The 17,805-nt window shown below is 36.7% G+C and overlaps 1 protein-coding gene across 1 annotated transcript; it reads left to right on the top strand.

Annotated features, from left to right (window-relative positions):
• Positions 1 to 4,203: 4,203 nt before the first annotated feature.
• LOC130106506 (N-acylneuraminate cytidylyltransferase B-like) lies at positions 4,204 to 15,995 on the top strand. The gene is made up of 8 exons (XM_056272655.1): positions 4,204 to 4,424; positions 4,919 to 5,061; positions 6,259 to 6,414; positions 6,541 to 6,674; positions 11,804 to 11,898; positions 11,971 to 12,142; positions 13,586 to 13,751; positions 15,743 to 15,995. The coding sequence occupies exons 1-8, from the start codon at positions 4,219 to 4,221 to the stop codon at positions 15,955 to 15,957; spliced, it is 1,287 nt and encodes a 428-aa protein (XP_056128630.1). The 5' UTR covers positions 4,204 to 4,218; the 3' UTR covers positions 15,958 to 15,995.
• The last annotated feature ends 1,810 nt before the right edge of the window (positions 15,996 to 17,805 follow it).

The raw sequence follows: 17,805 nt of genomic DNA, 5'->3' as shown, positions 1-17,805 counted from the left end.
ATGATGATGTGAAGCAAATATCCATTTAGATAGATCATGTTAAAATGTCAAATATGATACAACAGGCTTTTGAGGATCGTTTATCTCTTAATCATGCTTGTTTTAGCCTACTTTGTATTATGTTTTGCCCTACAATTAAAAATACTTTTATCACTAGCATCATCTTACTGACATTTTTAAGAGATATAGATTGGTAACTGATTTTAAGCATTTTATTTAAGAACAGTTGCTATAGCTTACTGTTATAAAAATATCAATAGACATCTAGCCTTTATTATGGATATCTATGATTAGAACAACTAGAGCCATGGTCACATCAACTTCACAGACCTTCTCCCTTTCATCATTTCTAAAAGAGACTCTGCATCCAAGGCACATTCATTTATATACAGCACATGGTTGGGTGTACTCTTTCGATACACATCTGAGTCAGATCGTCCATCTAAAAAAAAAGACAAAAAATTACTAAAATTATTAATATTACAAAAAATATAACTAAGTGCATAATTTAATCGAATGCTGAAGGGTTAAAACAGTTTTCTGTATTTTCAGGTGTCCAACAAGAAAACAATACAACAAGTTGCTCAGCCCTTGTTACCAAATACCAGTTCTTAAGTGACAAGACTGGAAGAAGGTATAGCCTATGTAAGAACATGTCAAAAAGCCTTGCAGTAAACTGTAATATTGTGAGATATTATTACAATTCAAAGAACTGTTTTTTTTTTCTTCTATTTGATTATATGTTAAAATGTAATTTATTCCTGTGATGCAAAGCTGAATTTTCAGCATCATTACGTCAGTGTGTCACATGATCCTTCAGAAATAATTCTAATATGCTGATTTCAATGTTGGCAACAGATGTACTGCTTAGCCTAATATTTTTTTTAGAACATGTGATAGGCTACCTTTTTCAGGATTCTTTGATAAAATAAAACAAAGTTAAAAAATTACAGCATTTTTTTCAAAATTGTAATATTTTGTAACATATGGTGTTATTTTCATTTCTCCGCTCCCGCTGCTTCCGCTTGAACGTTTGTAACGGTTCTTCCGCGTGACCAGCACTGACATCATTGCGCGAGACTTTTGGAGATTCAGTGCATTGCGTTGTGTTGAAGGATTTGTTTATTTCATTTCTTAAAATCGACTAATCTCGTTTACTTTTAGTGAAAATAATGTACTTGTGAATTGCTATCAGTTATTTGTCAATATACTTTTTTTGTAAAAACGTTTAGGCAAGCAATCTCAACACATAATGGCTAATAATTAGTAATAATAATAATAAACTAAATAAAGAAAAAAAATATCTCCCAAGAAACCTTAACACAATTAATAAACGTTTTCTAATAACATTGTATCTAAATGTAAAACATGGGCATAAGCTAATAACAAAATAGTAGCAGAGAAGCCTACATAAAGTTGGAACAGAAGGAGAGCTGATAACATGGCTGTGCATCACAACTGACCCATGATTTCTCCCACAATGCATAGTGTCCTCTTCAATTGGCGAACATTCAAAGGACGTACGGTTGTCTAATCTGAAGATATTGAACAAAGTCTTTCTAGGGCCAAGAATTTCACTTTAGCCTCTCCATTTAACACTGAACAGCCTCTTGTCCATTTATGAACGTAAAACTGAACTTTTTATTTTAGTTATCTTTAATTTGTGCTTAAAAAAAAAAAAAAAAAAAAACATGGTGCCCTTCAAGATTGTCATGCAATTTATAGAAATGTGCGGGCTGGTCGGGGGTACATATGAAACACACTGTATCAATTGAACTCGCAGTAGTTATCACAGAAAGATTCATGATTGAACCTCTAATATGAACCCTGTTACCACAGCAACCCTGTTACCACAGCAAAGGTTCTAAAAATAACTTCCAAATAACCTTTGAACCTTTTGATAGTTAGAAAGTTCATATTTGCACTTTGGAGTTCTTTATTGAACTCCAAAGGTTCTAACTCTTCTAAGAGTGTATGGGTTGTAAACCTGATATACCCAATAAAACATGATAGGCTACACTGTAAAAAAAATCCCGTTGTTTTTACGGAAAAAAACTGGCAGCTGTGGTTACCAGAACTTTACCGTCAAAAATACGGTATCAACGTTTTTGGTTTTACAGACTTAACGTAAAATTTACAGTATTAAACCGTAATTCATTATCTGATATAATGATAAATTACCAACCTATTGAAGTATTAATATCTGTTTTGTACCATTGTAATACACTGACAACCAACAATCATCACAGCAGTGATCAGTCACATGATAAATCAAAGCTCATCACAAGCAATCATCCACAAGAAAGTTAATACTATTATATTGAAGCTGCACAGTGTTATTCGCACAAACATTAAACACCATCATGGTAACACACATGAAATTTTAAAAATGAAATAAACATTAATTTAACAACATTAAATGTAACATAAAACCCTAATGTACATAACTGATTAGAAACGAATTAAGAAAACTAAGAAGAAACAGTTATTTCAACAAAAATAAATCAAATGTGAAGTGTCATGCAGGGAATTGTGGGAATGTCAATTTACGGTTTTTCACTGTAAATTATACAATGAGTTGTTCTTTTCACTTTCAAAAACTGTAAATTTAACGGTATTTTACAGTAAAATTACATTAAATGTACCGTTAGATCTATCACAGTTATTTACCGTATATAGTAAGGAAACTTTCTGTTAACCAATTAACAGTTTTGCACTGTAGCATTTTTACAGTCTTTTACCGTTAAAATCACGATAATTTTTTACAGTGTACTTAAAAACAAAGAACCAGTATGTAAACTTATTTTTATTTTATTTTATATATTTAATCATCTGTTCCATTTCTTACTGTCAGATGATATGTCAGGATTTACAGATTTATTTTATTATCTTTAAGCTTCCGCTAAAAGAAAATGTCCGCCCTAGTGAAACAAAGTATGGCCTACTTTACTGTATTTGAAATATATTCCCTTTTTCAATAGTACATGGCAAATACTAACAAAATTATTCTTTAAATATATTACAATTATATTAGCATCCCAACTTTTAACACACTTTAAAATAATTGTACTTTAGTAGCTGTATTTTCTAAAAAAAATATATTTTAGAAAAATATAGCCTACTTGAAGTGAAAATTCTGTTTATTTTTTAAAAGTGTATTTATTTGCACTTTACTTAAAAATATATTTTAGGTATATTTTTAACTGTGTGCTGAAAATGATTATTGTGTAACAATGCGTTGAAAGTATACTTTCAAAATACATTATAGTATACATTACAATATATTATATAGCCTTACAAAGTAGCCTATAGCTTGTTAATTAATTTGCATTTGTTATTAAAGACAAAGTGTGCAATTTGTAGTATTTGGAATAAGCTAAAGGTATTTCTGAGCATATACAAAATATAATACACTTATGATTGTTTGTATCTTTCGAAGACACCGGTAATGAATTTTTTATGTAGCCTATACTTGTAACGAATAAAGTACACTTTAATATCACTGATCAAGCATGTAATTGGTCCCTACACAGGCATATACTAAGTATAGGCCTACTTGAAGTTGTTCCAAAATAGCAAACGTTAACTAATCATTAACACACTTTAAGTATAATGTAGACCGGCTGCAAGTATAGGCTATACTTAGCCTAAGTAGCAAAACAAAATGAACACGGCAAAATATATAATAATAGTTTATATATAGTAGCCTATTATAAATTAAGCAATTAGAATCGATTATTAGAAACAATATAGCCTACTTATTAAACAATCCAAGTAACTTACTTGTCTACTTATTTGCCGTTCGCTCTCATTCCGCTCTTTGTGTCACTTACATGTTTGTTTTCTTATAGCGATGTTTTTGTTTTATCTCTTTATCCGGATACTCTTCAGCTTCTATCGAGGGTTTAATGTTCACTGTCTGTGACTGTTTTAAAACACAACTCATGTTGTAACGCAGGCTATGTCTCTGGTGAACTAAAGTCAGAGATCGCGGAGTGATACGAGAGATGTAAAAGTAGCACCGGTTGCTTGGCTGAGTGATGAATATCTGGCAGATAAAGACGATCTATTTGAGTATTTGTCATATAGGAAACGCCTCCGATCGTTAAACATAACATATGCTATTAAATCTATCGAACTAATAATCTAACGAGTAAATAAAATGAAAGTAAATAAAAAGTCTCACACTTCTCAGTCCCCTCACTGCGTCTCAGGGCGATGGAGAGCCACAGGTGCGCACAGGCTCAGGCTCAGGTGAGTTCGGGTGTCGGTTCCCCGTCCTCTGGACTCCCTCACCGGGCGGCTCTGATTCTGGCCCGGGGTGGCAGTAAAGGAATCCCTCTGAAGAACATCAAGAATCTGGCCGGTGTTCCTCTCATCGGATGGGTTCTGAGAGCTGCCTTGGACTCAGGAGTCGTTGACAGGCAACTACTTTTGAGCTTTTCTTAACGGTTTTAATATTATCGCTTTAATACTTTTTTATTTTTGTTCTTCAATGTAAAGAAACCAACTTAAATTGGGAGATGAAATTTTTGTGGTGGATATAGCCTAAGTTTGTCGTCATGTTTAAGATTAAATGAGCACAATTAGTCTGCTTTTAAAGGTCATTTCCGCGACGAATAAACAATAGGCTACAATTGTTGGCTAATTGCGGCTCATTAATTAGTTCGCAATTCTAACTCCCTTTTTAAAGCAAATGTTTAGCCTAGCCTATTTCTCACAATTCTGACTTTTTTTATTATTATTATTATTTTTATTTATTTTTTTATTAAGAAGTCGAGAAAATAAGGGCTACTATTTTTTTTTTATTCCGCGGCGAGCTTCCGTCTTCTAAGATTTCTATTAAAATAGTCTTAATGTGTCTTTTGTAAGTAAAAGTGAGGTTTTTTTTAATGACTGATGTCACTATGTGTGTCAGCGTGTGGGTTTCCACAGATCATGATGAAATTGAGCGGGTCGCAAAAGTCTGGGGTGCGAAAGTTCATCGACGCAGTCCTGAAGTTTCCAACGATTATTCCAGCTCTCTGGAGACCATCCAGGAGTTCATCCGACTGAGACCCGGTGAGACACACCTTCATCATCTTACTTTCATTTTATGCCTAAAAATTGATAACTTGCTAACATATGAGGTTTTGCATTGCAAGTAGCCTATGACTTGTAGAGCCTTTTATGAGATAAAAAATACATGTTTTGTCATTTAGCATATGCTATAATTTTCTTGCATAGGCCTATGTGTTTTGAACTGAGGAATGTAGGAGATAAAAATACAAGCTAATAATGTGTGTGTGTGTGTGTGTGTGTGTGTGTGTGTGTGTGTGTGTGTGTGTGTGTGTGTGTGTGTGTGTGTGTGTGTGTGTGTGTGTGTGTGTGTGTACAAATGTGTACAGTTTGTACAGAATAAACCATTAAGTCTAGTTCCCGTAAACCACACATACAGTATACATACAAGGATGGCAATATCCAAAATCCTTGGACATGTTTTGGTCCCCATGCATGAGGAAAACAGCTTGGGGATGTTTTTTGAAAATGTAAAAATGCAGAAAGATTTCTGTGATGGGTAGGTTTATGGATGTATATTGGGAGAGAATATACAGTTTGTACAGTATAAAAAAACATTATTTCTATGGAAAGTCCCTATAAAACATGAAAACACAACACGTGTGTGTGTGTGTGTGTGTGTGTGTGTGTGTGTGTGTGTGTGTGTGTGTGTGTGTGTGTGTGTGTGTGTGTGTGTGTGTGTGTGTGTGTGTGTGTGTGTGTGTGTGTGTGTGAAAAAACCTTGCTGTTGAGCACTGCAGAATTAATTTGAACTTGTATACTATATTTAGTAAGGACATTTATGTAGCCTACTTTAAATAATTTTTTTAATGTAATTTTCATTACACATTGTAAATATTTTTAGTAAGCTGAAAGTGTACTGACTATAGGTTTAGGGTTAGAATTAGGTTGTAGGGTTAGTTGCATGTAATTATGCATAATTTATAGTTATTACTAGGAACAACATGTAACGTGTAACAAGGACACTGCAAAATAAAGTGTTACCTACATTTTTTACAATCTTTGTTAATGTTAAATCAAACTGTTCATGTTAGATCACAGTGGATTAACTAATATCAATAAATGCTGTAAAAGTATTGTTCATTCTTAGTTCATGTTAACTATTGAAACCTTATTGTAAAGTGTTACCAAAACTGTTTACGGCCCAGAAAGGCCTCCATCTTTATTGTATTTGTCATTTGTTTTGTCGCTGTGTTTTAGAGGTGGACATCGTCTGTCATATTCAGGCTACATCTCCATGTCTGCACCCTCATCATATCAGAGAAGCCCTACAGATGATCACGGGACAGGGGTATGACTATGTGTTTTCAGTGGTGCGCAGACACCAGTTTCGGTGGGAGGAGGTGGACAAGAAAGGTACAGTATCACGAAAACATCTCACAAACTCCTATAAGGAAACAATTGTTTAGTGACAGGTAGTTTAGATGGAACTACTTTCCTGCTTCCTTCACTATGTTCTTCACTATCTTTCATTGTAATTAGTGGGTAAGAATCCGACTTCGCCGAACATCGATGTGGCGCACAGACCTCGACGCCAAGACTGGCCTGGGGAACTCTATGAAAATGGCTCTTTCTACTTTTATAAGAGAAAGGACCTGGAAAACGGCCTTACACAGGTGGGTAGTTATCAAAATATGGTGAAAGTCATGGAAAAGATTATAATTAGCCTAGAAACACCATGTAAAGGCATAATGTAAATTGTACATGTTTTTTAATTATTAGTGCCTGAAAAGCCACACCACTTATGATATTTACAGTTATTTATTTGTTCATTTTTATTACCTTTTTTTATATATATATATATATATATATCTGTATTTCTGTATCAGCCGATTATGATAATTTCTAATGTTATCGTTATCGACCCAATAAAAAAATTTGGCCACTATGTTAAAGCCGATGATAGCCTATATATATGACTTATCTCATATAGGATGCGTTTGGTAAAGAATTAATGTGGTAGTAAAGCGCACCAGTGATCATCTTTACGCCGGTGATCATCGCTACACAATAATAACTATAACAAACTAGGCTATTGTATTGTATGTTTATGATTTATGTTGAAGGGCTTAAAAAGTGGCTTTTAATGGTGAGCATTTTGTTTTTGTAATCAGGCTCTCAAAATTTTTATAAAATTTGGATTTAGATTTATCAGCCAATATATCGGTTTTCGGCTTGCAAATTTAAAGAATTATCGGTATCAGCCAAAATTGTAATATCGGTGCATCCCTACCTTTTTTTGCAAGGTTAAGCATTAATTATTTCAAAATTAATCCTTTGCCGAGATAATCCATCCACCTCACAGGTGTGGCATATCAAGATGCTGATTAAACAGCATGATTATTGCACAGGTGTGCCTTAGGCTGGCCACAATAAAAGGCCACTCTAAAATGTGCACTGTATTGGGGGAGGTCTGGGGGGGGGGGTCCGAAAACCAGTCAGTATCTGGTGTGACCACCATTTGCCTCACACAGTGCAACACATCTCCTTCGCATAGTTGATCAGGTTGTTGATTGTGGCCAGTGGAATGTCGGTCCACTCCTCTTCAATGGCTGTGCGAAGTTGCTGGATATTGGCAGGACCCGTATAAGCCGATCCAGAGCATCCCATAAATACTCAATGGGTGACATGTCCAGTGAGTATGCTTGCCATGCAAGAACCTGGATGTTTTCAGCTTCCAGGAATTGTGAACAGATCCTTGCCTCATGGGGCCGTGGATTATCATGCTGCAACATGAGGTGATGGTCGTGGATGAATGGCACAACAATGGGCCTCAGGATCTCGTCACGGTATCTCTGTGCATTCAAAATGCCATCAATATAATGCACCTGTGTTCATTGTCCATAACATACGCCTGCCCATACCATAACCCCACCGCCACCATGGGCCACTCGATCCACAACGTTGACATCAGCAAACCGCTCACCCACACGACGCCATACACGCTGTCTACCATCTGCCCTGTACAGTGAAAACCGGGATTCATCCGTGAAGTCCCTCAAAACTTGGGACATCTGAGGCATTGTGCTGTGTGATAAAACTGCACATTTCAGAGTGGCCTTTTATTGTGGCCAGCCTAAGGCACACCTGCAATAATCATGCTGTCTAATCAGCATCTTGATATGCCACACCTGTGAGGTGGATGGATTATCTCGGCAAAGGAGAAGTGCTCACTAACACAGCTTTAGACAGATTTGTGAACAATATTTGAGAGAAATAGGCCTTTTGTTTACATAGAAAAAGTCTTAGATCTTTGTGTTCAGCTCATGAAAAATGGGGGCAAAAACAAAAGTGCTGCGTTTATAATTTTGTTCAGTGTAATTTGAAAAGAATGCTTGTCCCTTGATTGATTGATTGATTGTCAATTGTTGTTTTCAATATTAAAAACTTTTTTTTTTTAAAGAAAAGAAAACTTTGTTTTTAAAATGCAAAAAGTCGTGGAAAGTACTTCCAAGGTATAAGTTCAGAGTAAGAAGATGCACCACACAAGTTTGCAGGCAATCATCGTTATCTGTAGTGTTTCGTTAATCATTGTCATCTGTGTTTGCATTTAAGTTCCGTCTGTTCAGTCAGTCTTTGTCCGATCTCCGTTGTAAATAGTGACAGTATGGTTGCTTTTATAAAGTAAAACAGGTTGATATTGAAATCCCTTAGATCCTTCATTCTCCACTCTGAATCATTTATGAAAACATTTGATTACATAGATTGATTAAATGCAAGCAAACCTTTGATCATTATCAAAACATTTTAGCTACCTGTTCATGCAGAAATTTAGCTAAATTGTACACTGCTCTACCAGTGTTGTCTGGGATATATGAACAACACTCAGTTGCAATCACTTTGCATGTTCCTTTTCTTCCTTCCCTGGCCGGCTAACTTCTAGAGCCATTTCGTTTTTGTAAAACAACCTTCCTCATTACATTTCAGAGATTGAATTCCTAGTCTGTGTCATAATCCTATCCACTACTTGCATTGCCAGTAATAGATAAGCCAAGTAACATCTACCTTTCCATCCCTTAGAAAAGAATAGATACGCTTTGTTACCAAGTGTGTGGCATTAGAACAACCAATTCTCATTGTTAGAGGAATTTTGTCACATCTAAAATTCACCAGGAAGAATTCCCTTCAGATTTCACATTAAGAGCAAACTGATAGAATCAGTACTGTTGTATGCAGGCAAATACCATTCATGTCTTTTAGTTTATCGTTGTTGTATGGGAAACACAGCCTAGATTGTTTATGCATGCGCTTAAGCGTCATTGGGTCATTTTAAGGTAATATGTAATGTAATCTTGTTAAAACGGATTTCATAATATTGGTATCAAAAAAAAAAAATCGTTCAGGAACTGGTTTCGAAGTCAAGGTACCGGTATCGAAAATTTTTTAGCAATACCCAGCCCTACTTGGCATACCATTGTGGGGTTCCAACCAAATAAGGAATCTGAGTAATCAATCAGTAATGAACCAATACAGTAAAGTATCATGGCAATATGTTAGCTCGATACCATTTAGTGTGATAGTTAACCAGAATTATCCATAGACCTGGCTTTAATCTATATTCAGGCTTAAACCTTTTATGACAGCTATGTGATTTGAACTTTGGTACCCCTGTACTGAGTACACATTGTTAAGAGTCCAACTTAGTCGATCTTCAGGGTGATGTACCCATAAATCATCCTAAACGGATGTAAAGCCCGTTGCTTTTATAGCTCTGTCATATGATCAAAATTTCAGTGTCTGTAATTGTGACCTTAAAGCACAGAATATCCGTTCATGAAATGTCATGCAGTCTGTTTTCCAAAAGAACAATCTTGAAAAATTGAGGATTGTGAAGTTATGTCTCTGAAGTTTCTTTTATTCTGATTGCCAGTGTTGTTGCCACAGAGTGTCCTCGGTATGATATGGCTTGCTTGAACCATCAGTGAACTTCTTGAAGGCCGTCGACAGAGAGAATGAAAAATAGACTCCCTTATAGAGATGTAGACAGCTATCTTAAAGGCCGTGTGGCGACTAAACTCCGGGTGGTGTAATAATAATAATAATAAGTTTAATTTAAATAGCGCCTTTCCCAAGCTCAAGGACGCTTCACAATAACAGTACAAAAAAAACAATCAGTTCACACATGAATGGACAATAGACATTTGCCCAGTCCGAGCGATTGCAGTTGCATATCGCATTACATTTTGAAACAGAGACAAAAAACAACACTATATACAGACAGGAAGGTGGACAGTTGAAGTAAAGATGCAAAAGACTAATGGTACCCAATTTAACATGTAAGCTACCCATTAGCTCCCACCTGCCATATCTTCACCATAGGGTTGAACCCCAAGTCACTAAAAGATAAGGTTCTTATCATGACTCCATCCTATCTGTGTGAAGTTGGCCCCCAACCCAACGCAAAACGTATAAAATATGCTCAATCGTTTGTTCTGGTTTGTGCTGTAAAAAAAAAAAAAAAAAAAAAATTACCGACACAAACCAGCACAAACGAACAAGACTATTTGGGGTAAATTTGGATCATGTGGGGGGGCTGAGTGACCTCAGAATGACCTAAAAATATTCTTTTAATATCTAAAAAACCGAAGCAGCACAATCAACTTTTTACAGCACAAACCAGCACAAACCAGCACAAACAGAGCACAAACGATTAGCATATTTTGATGACGTTTTGCGTTGGGTGGCGGGCCAACTTCACGCAGGTCTCCAACCTACAGCATTTTGCCCTTCTCATTAAACTTATCTATGGTTTGGGAGTATGAGCTAATTTACAATTACAAAATTGTCCATTTAGTGTTGCCTAACAAAGCTTTTTCAGCTGAAGGGGTGACTACTGAAACTATCCATTCCATATTGGTTTTAAACTTAAATGCTGCCATTTCTCAATGTAAATAATTTACCCTGGCACAATACTATTTCCATGTCCCCCCTCTGGAGATAATTTCCATGCTGACATTAAATTCATCTGCCTCAGCAAGATCTGTGTCTGGCAATGATTAATGGACACTACATAAAAATAATGGAAGAGCATTTACTCATGTTAGTCCTGTCGAGGGATGTGCAAGACCAGTCGACTAAACTGTACAGCTGCTACTAGAAGACACTGAAAACAACAGTCGATTACACCAGAAAAAAAATACACAAGATTGTATCGTTCAAATTACTGTGGTTTTAATGTTACGGTGAAGAGCAGGTCGCGAGCCGTGGAAACGGGGTGAGGCCGGTGGCGCGAGTGTTAATGAACGTCACCAGTCTGGAGTCCTAGGAGCTCTGAAAGATAAGAGGAGGAGTGATGACAGTGAAAGATGAGAGAAGACCAGGCCTGGGGCATTTCACATTTACGTTGAGCTGTTTTGGCAGTCGGCGATGAAGCATCTGCCGTTTACTTTCGTCAGAGGTGTAAAGTCCAGGTTCAGAAAGTAAAAGTCTAAAATGTAATTTACTAAATAAAAACAAAGAAAATTATCTTTAAAATAATAAAACTGGTTGTTATTGAAACCCCTTAGATACTTAGAAAAATATTTACTAATCACTGATATCACAACCAGTCCTTCATTTGTAGAAAAAAAAGAAAAAAGAAAAAGTCAAACATAAAGATGTTCATAAATACTTGTAATCAACTTTAATGGGAGAAAAAGTCAACATTTAAAAAAAAATGTCCCATGTGTGAAAGAAACCTCTCCACGAGAGCTCATGGCCGCAAACGCTCTGCATCAGTTATTTTGATCTGTTCTGTGTGTTTTAGCTGGGCAAGATCGCTTACTATGAAATGCTGCCAGAGCACAGCGTTGACATCGACGTGGACATCGACTGGCCTGTCGCTGAGCAGAGAGTTCTGAGGTGGCGATTTCATCAAACTCTGTTTGTGACTAAACACAATAATGCAGATATAAATGCTGGCCTTTTCTGCAGGTTTGGCTACTTCGGCCGAGAGGAGAAAGCGGCGGTCAGGCTGTTTCTGTGTAAAGTGTCTGGCTGTCTGACGAGCAGTCAGATATACACGTCGGTTTCTGGAGAGGATCTTGTGGCCATCAATGCTCGAGACGTGGCAGGCGTACAGATGCTAAAGAGAGAAGATATAGAGGTACGCTTGTGTAGGCTGGGACAAATAACGGGACATAGTACCTTTACACTGTAAAAAAAAATAAAAATTTAGCAGTAAAATACTGTAAAAATACTATGGTTAACACCTGGGCCCGTATTCATAAAGATTCTAAGAATCCTTTTAGAAAACTCTTAATTTAGCTTAAAAAGTTTTACATAGGAGTCTTAGTTTAAGAGTGATTCGGGACCGATCTGAGAGCAACTATGAGTAAGGAAAAGACAAAAACTCTCATCTTAGTGAGGAGGCGGGGTTGACCCCGTTGCTATGTGTGACACAATCTTTTGAAGACTGTGATTGGTTGGTTGTCCAAGAAGGAAAAAAAGAGTGATTTTAAGTATAGGGTCTTTTCTAAGCCTTCACTTGAAATTACATGCGTCATTTTTCCTATTTGAGCGTTCTCTCTCTCTCTCACACACACATTATATATGTGTATATAAATCCTTTTTTTTATTTACCATGCTGTTCATTTCCTATAAGGTATTTGATTGGCTTAGAATGACAAAAAATGTTCCACTCTTTCCAATTACACTGATTGCTGGCATGTCTATTTAAGTGGTGGTTTGAATGTTGGTTTTAATGTAACAAACATGAAATCAAAACCAAGAAGGACGAGAAAGCCCGACTGGAACAGTGTTTACTGTTAGCCCAGTTAGTGGATGAACACAAGGTCATCCTTAAAGGAAAATTCGGGCCGGGTGTCAATCTATAGCGTCTTATTAACTCACTGTCATCATCCATTGTCTGCAACACATTTCTTCTCCCTTTTCGTCTTTCTGCCATTTCTCCTCTGCTAAAGAAACTCTTAAGCCTCTTAAAAGTCCTCGTTCATACTCCTAACAGCTTTGACCTTAAGACCTCTTTTAAGGGTTAAGATGCTTTCTGAATTACGAGTAAACGCCCACATTTCTAAGAATTTTCTTAGACTTTTGTCACTAGGAGCTACTCTTTGCATTAAGATACTTTATGAATACGGGCCCTGATCATTTATTAATGAGAAGTTCCCTTACTATAGTAAAAAAATTTAAATATAACAGGACATTTTAAGTATAATTTTACATTAAAATGTTGTCAAATGTACAGACTTTGGATGTAAAAACATAACAAAAGCATCTTATAATTTACAGTAGTATGTTTCCATCCACCTATTTTGATCAGTGATTTTTATACAAATTGTGGGATATACATAAATGGGATACCATACCACACACATGGGATAAAAAGAAAAGAAGAAAATTCTGGCAACCACAGCTGCTGTTAATTTCCCTTTTTTATGGAGTAGTTACACCTATGGCCATTCACAAACCACTTTATTTGTTCATACATCTATTATTGTCAATAGCATGCAACATTAAGAGCAGAAGAACATGTATTAAGAAAGTAAACGGGGATCATTTGGATTTGATGTTTCCTAACTTTCATCAGGTGATCCTCATATCCAGCGTGAACGAGCTGCTGTCCAGGGCTCTCCTGGAGAAAGTGTCCCAGCAGGCCGGATGTGGCCTCAGGATTGGAGACCAGCAGAAAGGGCTTGATGTGAAGCGGCTGATGGAAAAGAGGAAACTGCGCTGGGATGAAGTGGCCTTCATGGGTGAGGGTGTCATTTTAAAAATCCAGCTAAACCAGTTTTAAGCATGTCAAGTACACTCTAAAAAATGCTGGGTTGTTTTAACCCAATTTTGGGTCAAATATGGACAAACCCAGCTGTTGGGTTAAATTTATAAATTGCATTTTTAATCCAACAATTGGGTTTGTCCATATTTGACCCAAAATTGGGTTAAAACAACCCAGCATTTTTTAGAGTGTATCATTTATTTACGTAGAGGGAAAACGTGGAGGGAAGCGCTTTTGAGTACCAACATTTTTAGGGACACGGACACGTTTACTTACTGGAGTAGGATTTTTCTCCATTTATGGCAGCACGATATATCGTTTTAGCATCGATATCGCGATGTGCGTATCTGCAAAATAATCACATCACAGGATATGCGATGACAGAATGCACGAATGGATCTTAGTTGATCGCTTCGGTTCGGAACGCATGCATTTCACGGATTAATTGCAAAGGTTACCCATCATGGAGTGAAAGTTTATCATTTGCTTGTGTTTTTAAGTCCTGTCAGTTTCAACATCAAGCACAAGAACAAGACTGGAACTCGCGCGCTGTTTTGTTAGAGCCTGTGTTATGTGTGAGATCCCTCATTTGTCTTAAAATATACCAGCAGCTGTTTGTTAACCCAATGTTAATCAAACAACAAAAGAGAAAGAGAAAATCACTTTTATAGCTTTAACACAGATAGATTGTATTAATTACATTAATTATATTTAATTTATTGAGTGAAGACTATAGTCTTATTTTACATTTGATTATTCAAGCTGAATACAATATTACTGAATACAGTTAGACTTGCCTGAAAAACATAAAGCACTAATTTCATTTGTGATGACGACAGCTTGTAGGATAAGTGTGCCGCGTAAAACGTGAATACCACGCAGCATCTCCAGGTGCACCTTTGAGAACCAGACCAAAAAAGTTATGTGCAACCCTGGTTATAAGTTATTAGATAAAGGGTTAGTTCACCCAAAAATGAATTTTCTGAAGCTCCAATTTCTGTCATTAATTACTCACCCTCGTGTCGTTCCAAACCTGTAAGACCTTCGTTCATCTTCGGAACACAAATTAAGATCTTTTTGATGAAATCCGAGAGCTTTCTGATCACTCCATAGACAGCAACTCAACGGCTAAGGCCCAGAAAGGTAATAAAGACATCTTTAAAATAGTCCATGTGACTACAGTGGTTCAACCTTAATGTCATAAAGTGACTAGATTACTTTTTGTGTGCAAAAAACTGCGCTGGGATGAAGTGGCCTTCACGGGTGAGGGTGTCATTTTAAAAATCCAGCTAAATCAGGTTTAAGCATGTCAAGTAACATTTATTTATTTATATAGCACTTTATATATGCAAAACAAATTGTTTCAAAGCAGCTTCACAGTAATAATCAGGAAAATAACAGAATTAATGAGGCAGACTTCATCAAATATGAGACAAATTCAAATTCTGCTAGAAAGACTGATTCAACTCATCAAAATAAAGTTTGCAACTGAAAAGGTTTAATTAACTCTTTCCCCACCATTGACATTTTTTTTTCTTCACTTAAACAATTTATTTAAAAGCAAGATTGGTACTCTATTAAAATGTTAATAGGCTATATTAAATGTACTGTACACCTAATTTATGGATAATTTATTCAATTTCTGAGCTTCTGTATGTTCAAAAGACATCTTAACATGCATAATATATTTTAAAAAATCCATTTTACTCTTTGCCTTGTATTGTATGGTATAACTATGCTAATTTTTACTTGTGAAATTATGAAAATAAATTGGAGCCCTTTATTAATTAATAATCTAGATTTTATGAATCTATGTATGACAGGCTGTCAGTTAAAGCTTCGATCTAGAGCATTCCGCAGTGTTTTACACTGGAAGACACAGGAACGTCCAAACGAATGGTGTAAATAACCCTGGAACCACATGCAAAATAATCAAATTGCTTATTGAGGTGATGTTTTCTCTCACAGGTTCAGAAGCTGAAGACGTAGAGATCCTGTCTAAGGTGGGGCTGAATGGCGTCCCGTGTGACGCACCTGTGGCAGATCTCATCGCAGCGAAATACACCTGTCAGAGACCCGCCGGCCACGGAGCCGTTCGAGAGTTTGCCGAGTACATTCTGATGCTGCAGAAAAAGAGCTCGTCACACGTGAACCAGGATCGCATTGACAGGGCCAATTTTTAAAGCCTATTCCAGTTTAAATTTAAAACAGTCAGTCTGTGTTGCTGTTATAACATGACATTTTAATCTAATTTGAATGAATAAAACACCTGAGTGTCTGTGAGCAAAAAAACAGCGGTGTTCTACTTTATCTCTCTCTATATATATTAACTAATTTCTTCAAATTCAATATTCATTTAAATATTGCAGATTATTTTATGGTTTAATGTTTAATCTTCTGGTATGTGATAAGGAAATGTCCTCATATCAATGTCCTGAAGGACAGTGTTGTGCAGCAGTATAGTCATGTCACTTATAAGTTATTAGATAAAGGGTTAGTTCACCCAAAAATGAATTTTCTGGAGCTCCAATTTCTGTCATTAATTACTCACACTCGTGTCGTTCCAAACCTGTAAGACCTTCGTTCATCTTCGGAACACAAATTAAGATCTTTTTGATGAAATCCGAGAGCTTTCTGATCACTCCAACGACAGCAACGCAACGGCCACTTTCAAGGCCCAGAAAGGTAATAAAGACATCTTTAAAATAGTCCATGTGACTACAGTGGTTCAATCTTAATGTCATGAAGTGACAAGAATACTTTTTGTGCGCAAAAGCAAACAGAAATAACTTCTCTTTTGTGTCAGTCTCCTACGCTGTTGACATTGTAAACACAGTGCAACGCTTCTGGGTTCTACGTCAGAACGCCGGCTCACTATTGGCCGACGCTGGTCAGCATGACACATGCGTGTGATGCTGACGCAGGAGCTGGCCAATACTGAGCCGGGGTTCTGGCGTAGAACCCAGAAGCGGTTTATGCTAATATGTCACATTTGTGACGAAGTGACGTAGACATTTTCAGAGGTAATATCTGGACATCGTTTTAGGCAGGTCTGGAGCAGTGTTCTCGGTTTACAATAAATCCATTTTGTGTAAGACTATGAGCTTTATAACTTTGCAGATCCTATTCATGCACAAACAGACACTAAAGGAAAAGGAAAACATTTAAAGCATCATATGGCCTCTTTTACCATTCGCTGTTAACAGTTTGTAAATGCATTGCGTTGCATTATTAGACTAGAGCAGCAGGACATGGGACACTTTCAAGATACTCTATCAAATCTAATTCATTACATCTAAACTCATTCCAGATGGTCAAAACAGTGCAGAGAAAATGAAGATTTTTAAGGGGGAAAAGAACATTCATATGGAGGGATTATTGGGTCAGATTGAAAACTAAAAGTCTAAAACTAAAAGTCTTAAACGAAAACCAAAAGTCTAAGTCGAAAACTAAAAGTCGAAGTCGAAAATGAATTTGGTATTTAGGATTGGGCATTTGGTATTTAGGATTGGGCATTTGGTATTTAGGATAGGGCATTTCGTATTTAGGATTGGGCATTTGGTCATTTAGCCATTTAGGATTTAGGATTGGGCATTTAGGGATTTAGGATTGGGCATTTAATGATTTAGCCATGTAGGATTGGGCATTTGAGGATTGAGGATTGAGGAGTGTATGCAAATAAGGAGGCGTGGCCCAAATACTGGAGGCTGGGTTTGAAATGGCTGGTGCAGATGCACCTTATGGACAGCAGAGGGAGCTCCAGTGCTAAGGAGCACACTGTAATGAAACCGAACAGAGCGAGTGAGCAGGTCATGGTCTGGAGCGAGGACTGTACTTTATAATGTGATAACTTCAACTTAATGACAGCGTTGTATAGGGGTACTGGAACGGTACATGTATTCCTATTGAACCGAAACGGTAGCCTACGGGCGTCACGGTTCGGTGCACGAATTTACACAGAGAATATACGGTATAAAAATAAATAAAACTCGAAATAGCGGTACATTTCGCTCTATTCGCGTTTGGTGTGA

The sequence above is a fragment of the Rhinichthys klamathensis genome, unplaced genomic scaffold, assembly GCF_029890125.1.
Source record: "Rhinichthys klamathensis goyatoka isolate OS25496 unplaced genomic scaffold, OSU_Roscu_1.1 h1tg000341l_1, whole genome shotgun sequence".
Classification (NCBI taxonomy): domain Eukaryota; kingdom Metazoa; phylum Chordata; class Actinopteri; order Cypriniformes; family Leuciscidae; genus Rhinichthys; species Rhinichthys klamathensis.
The sequence above is the reverse complement of the archived record's forward strand: the minus strand, read 5'-3'. Positions and strand labels throughout refer to the sequence as shown.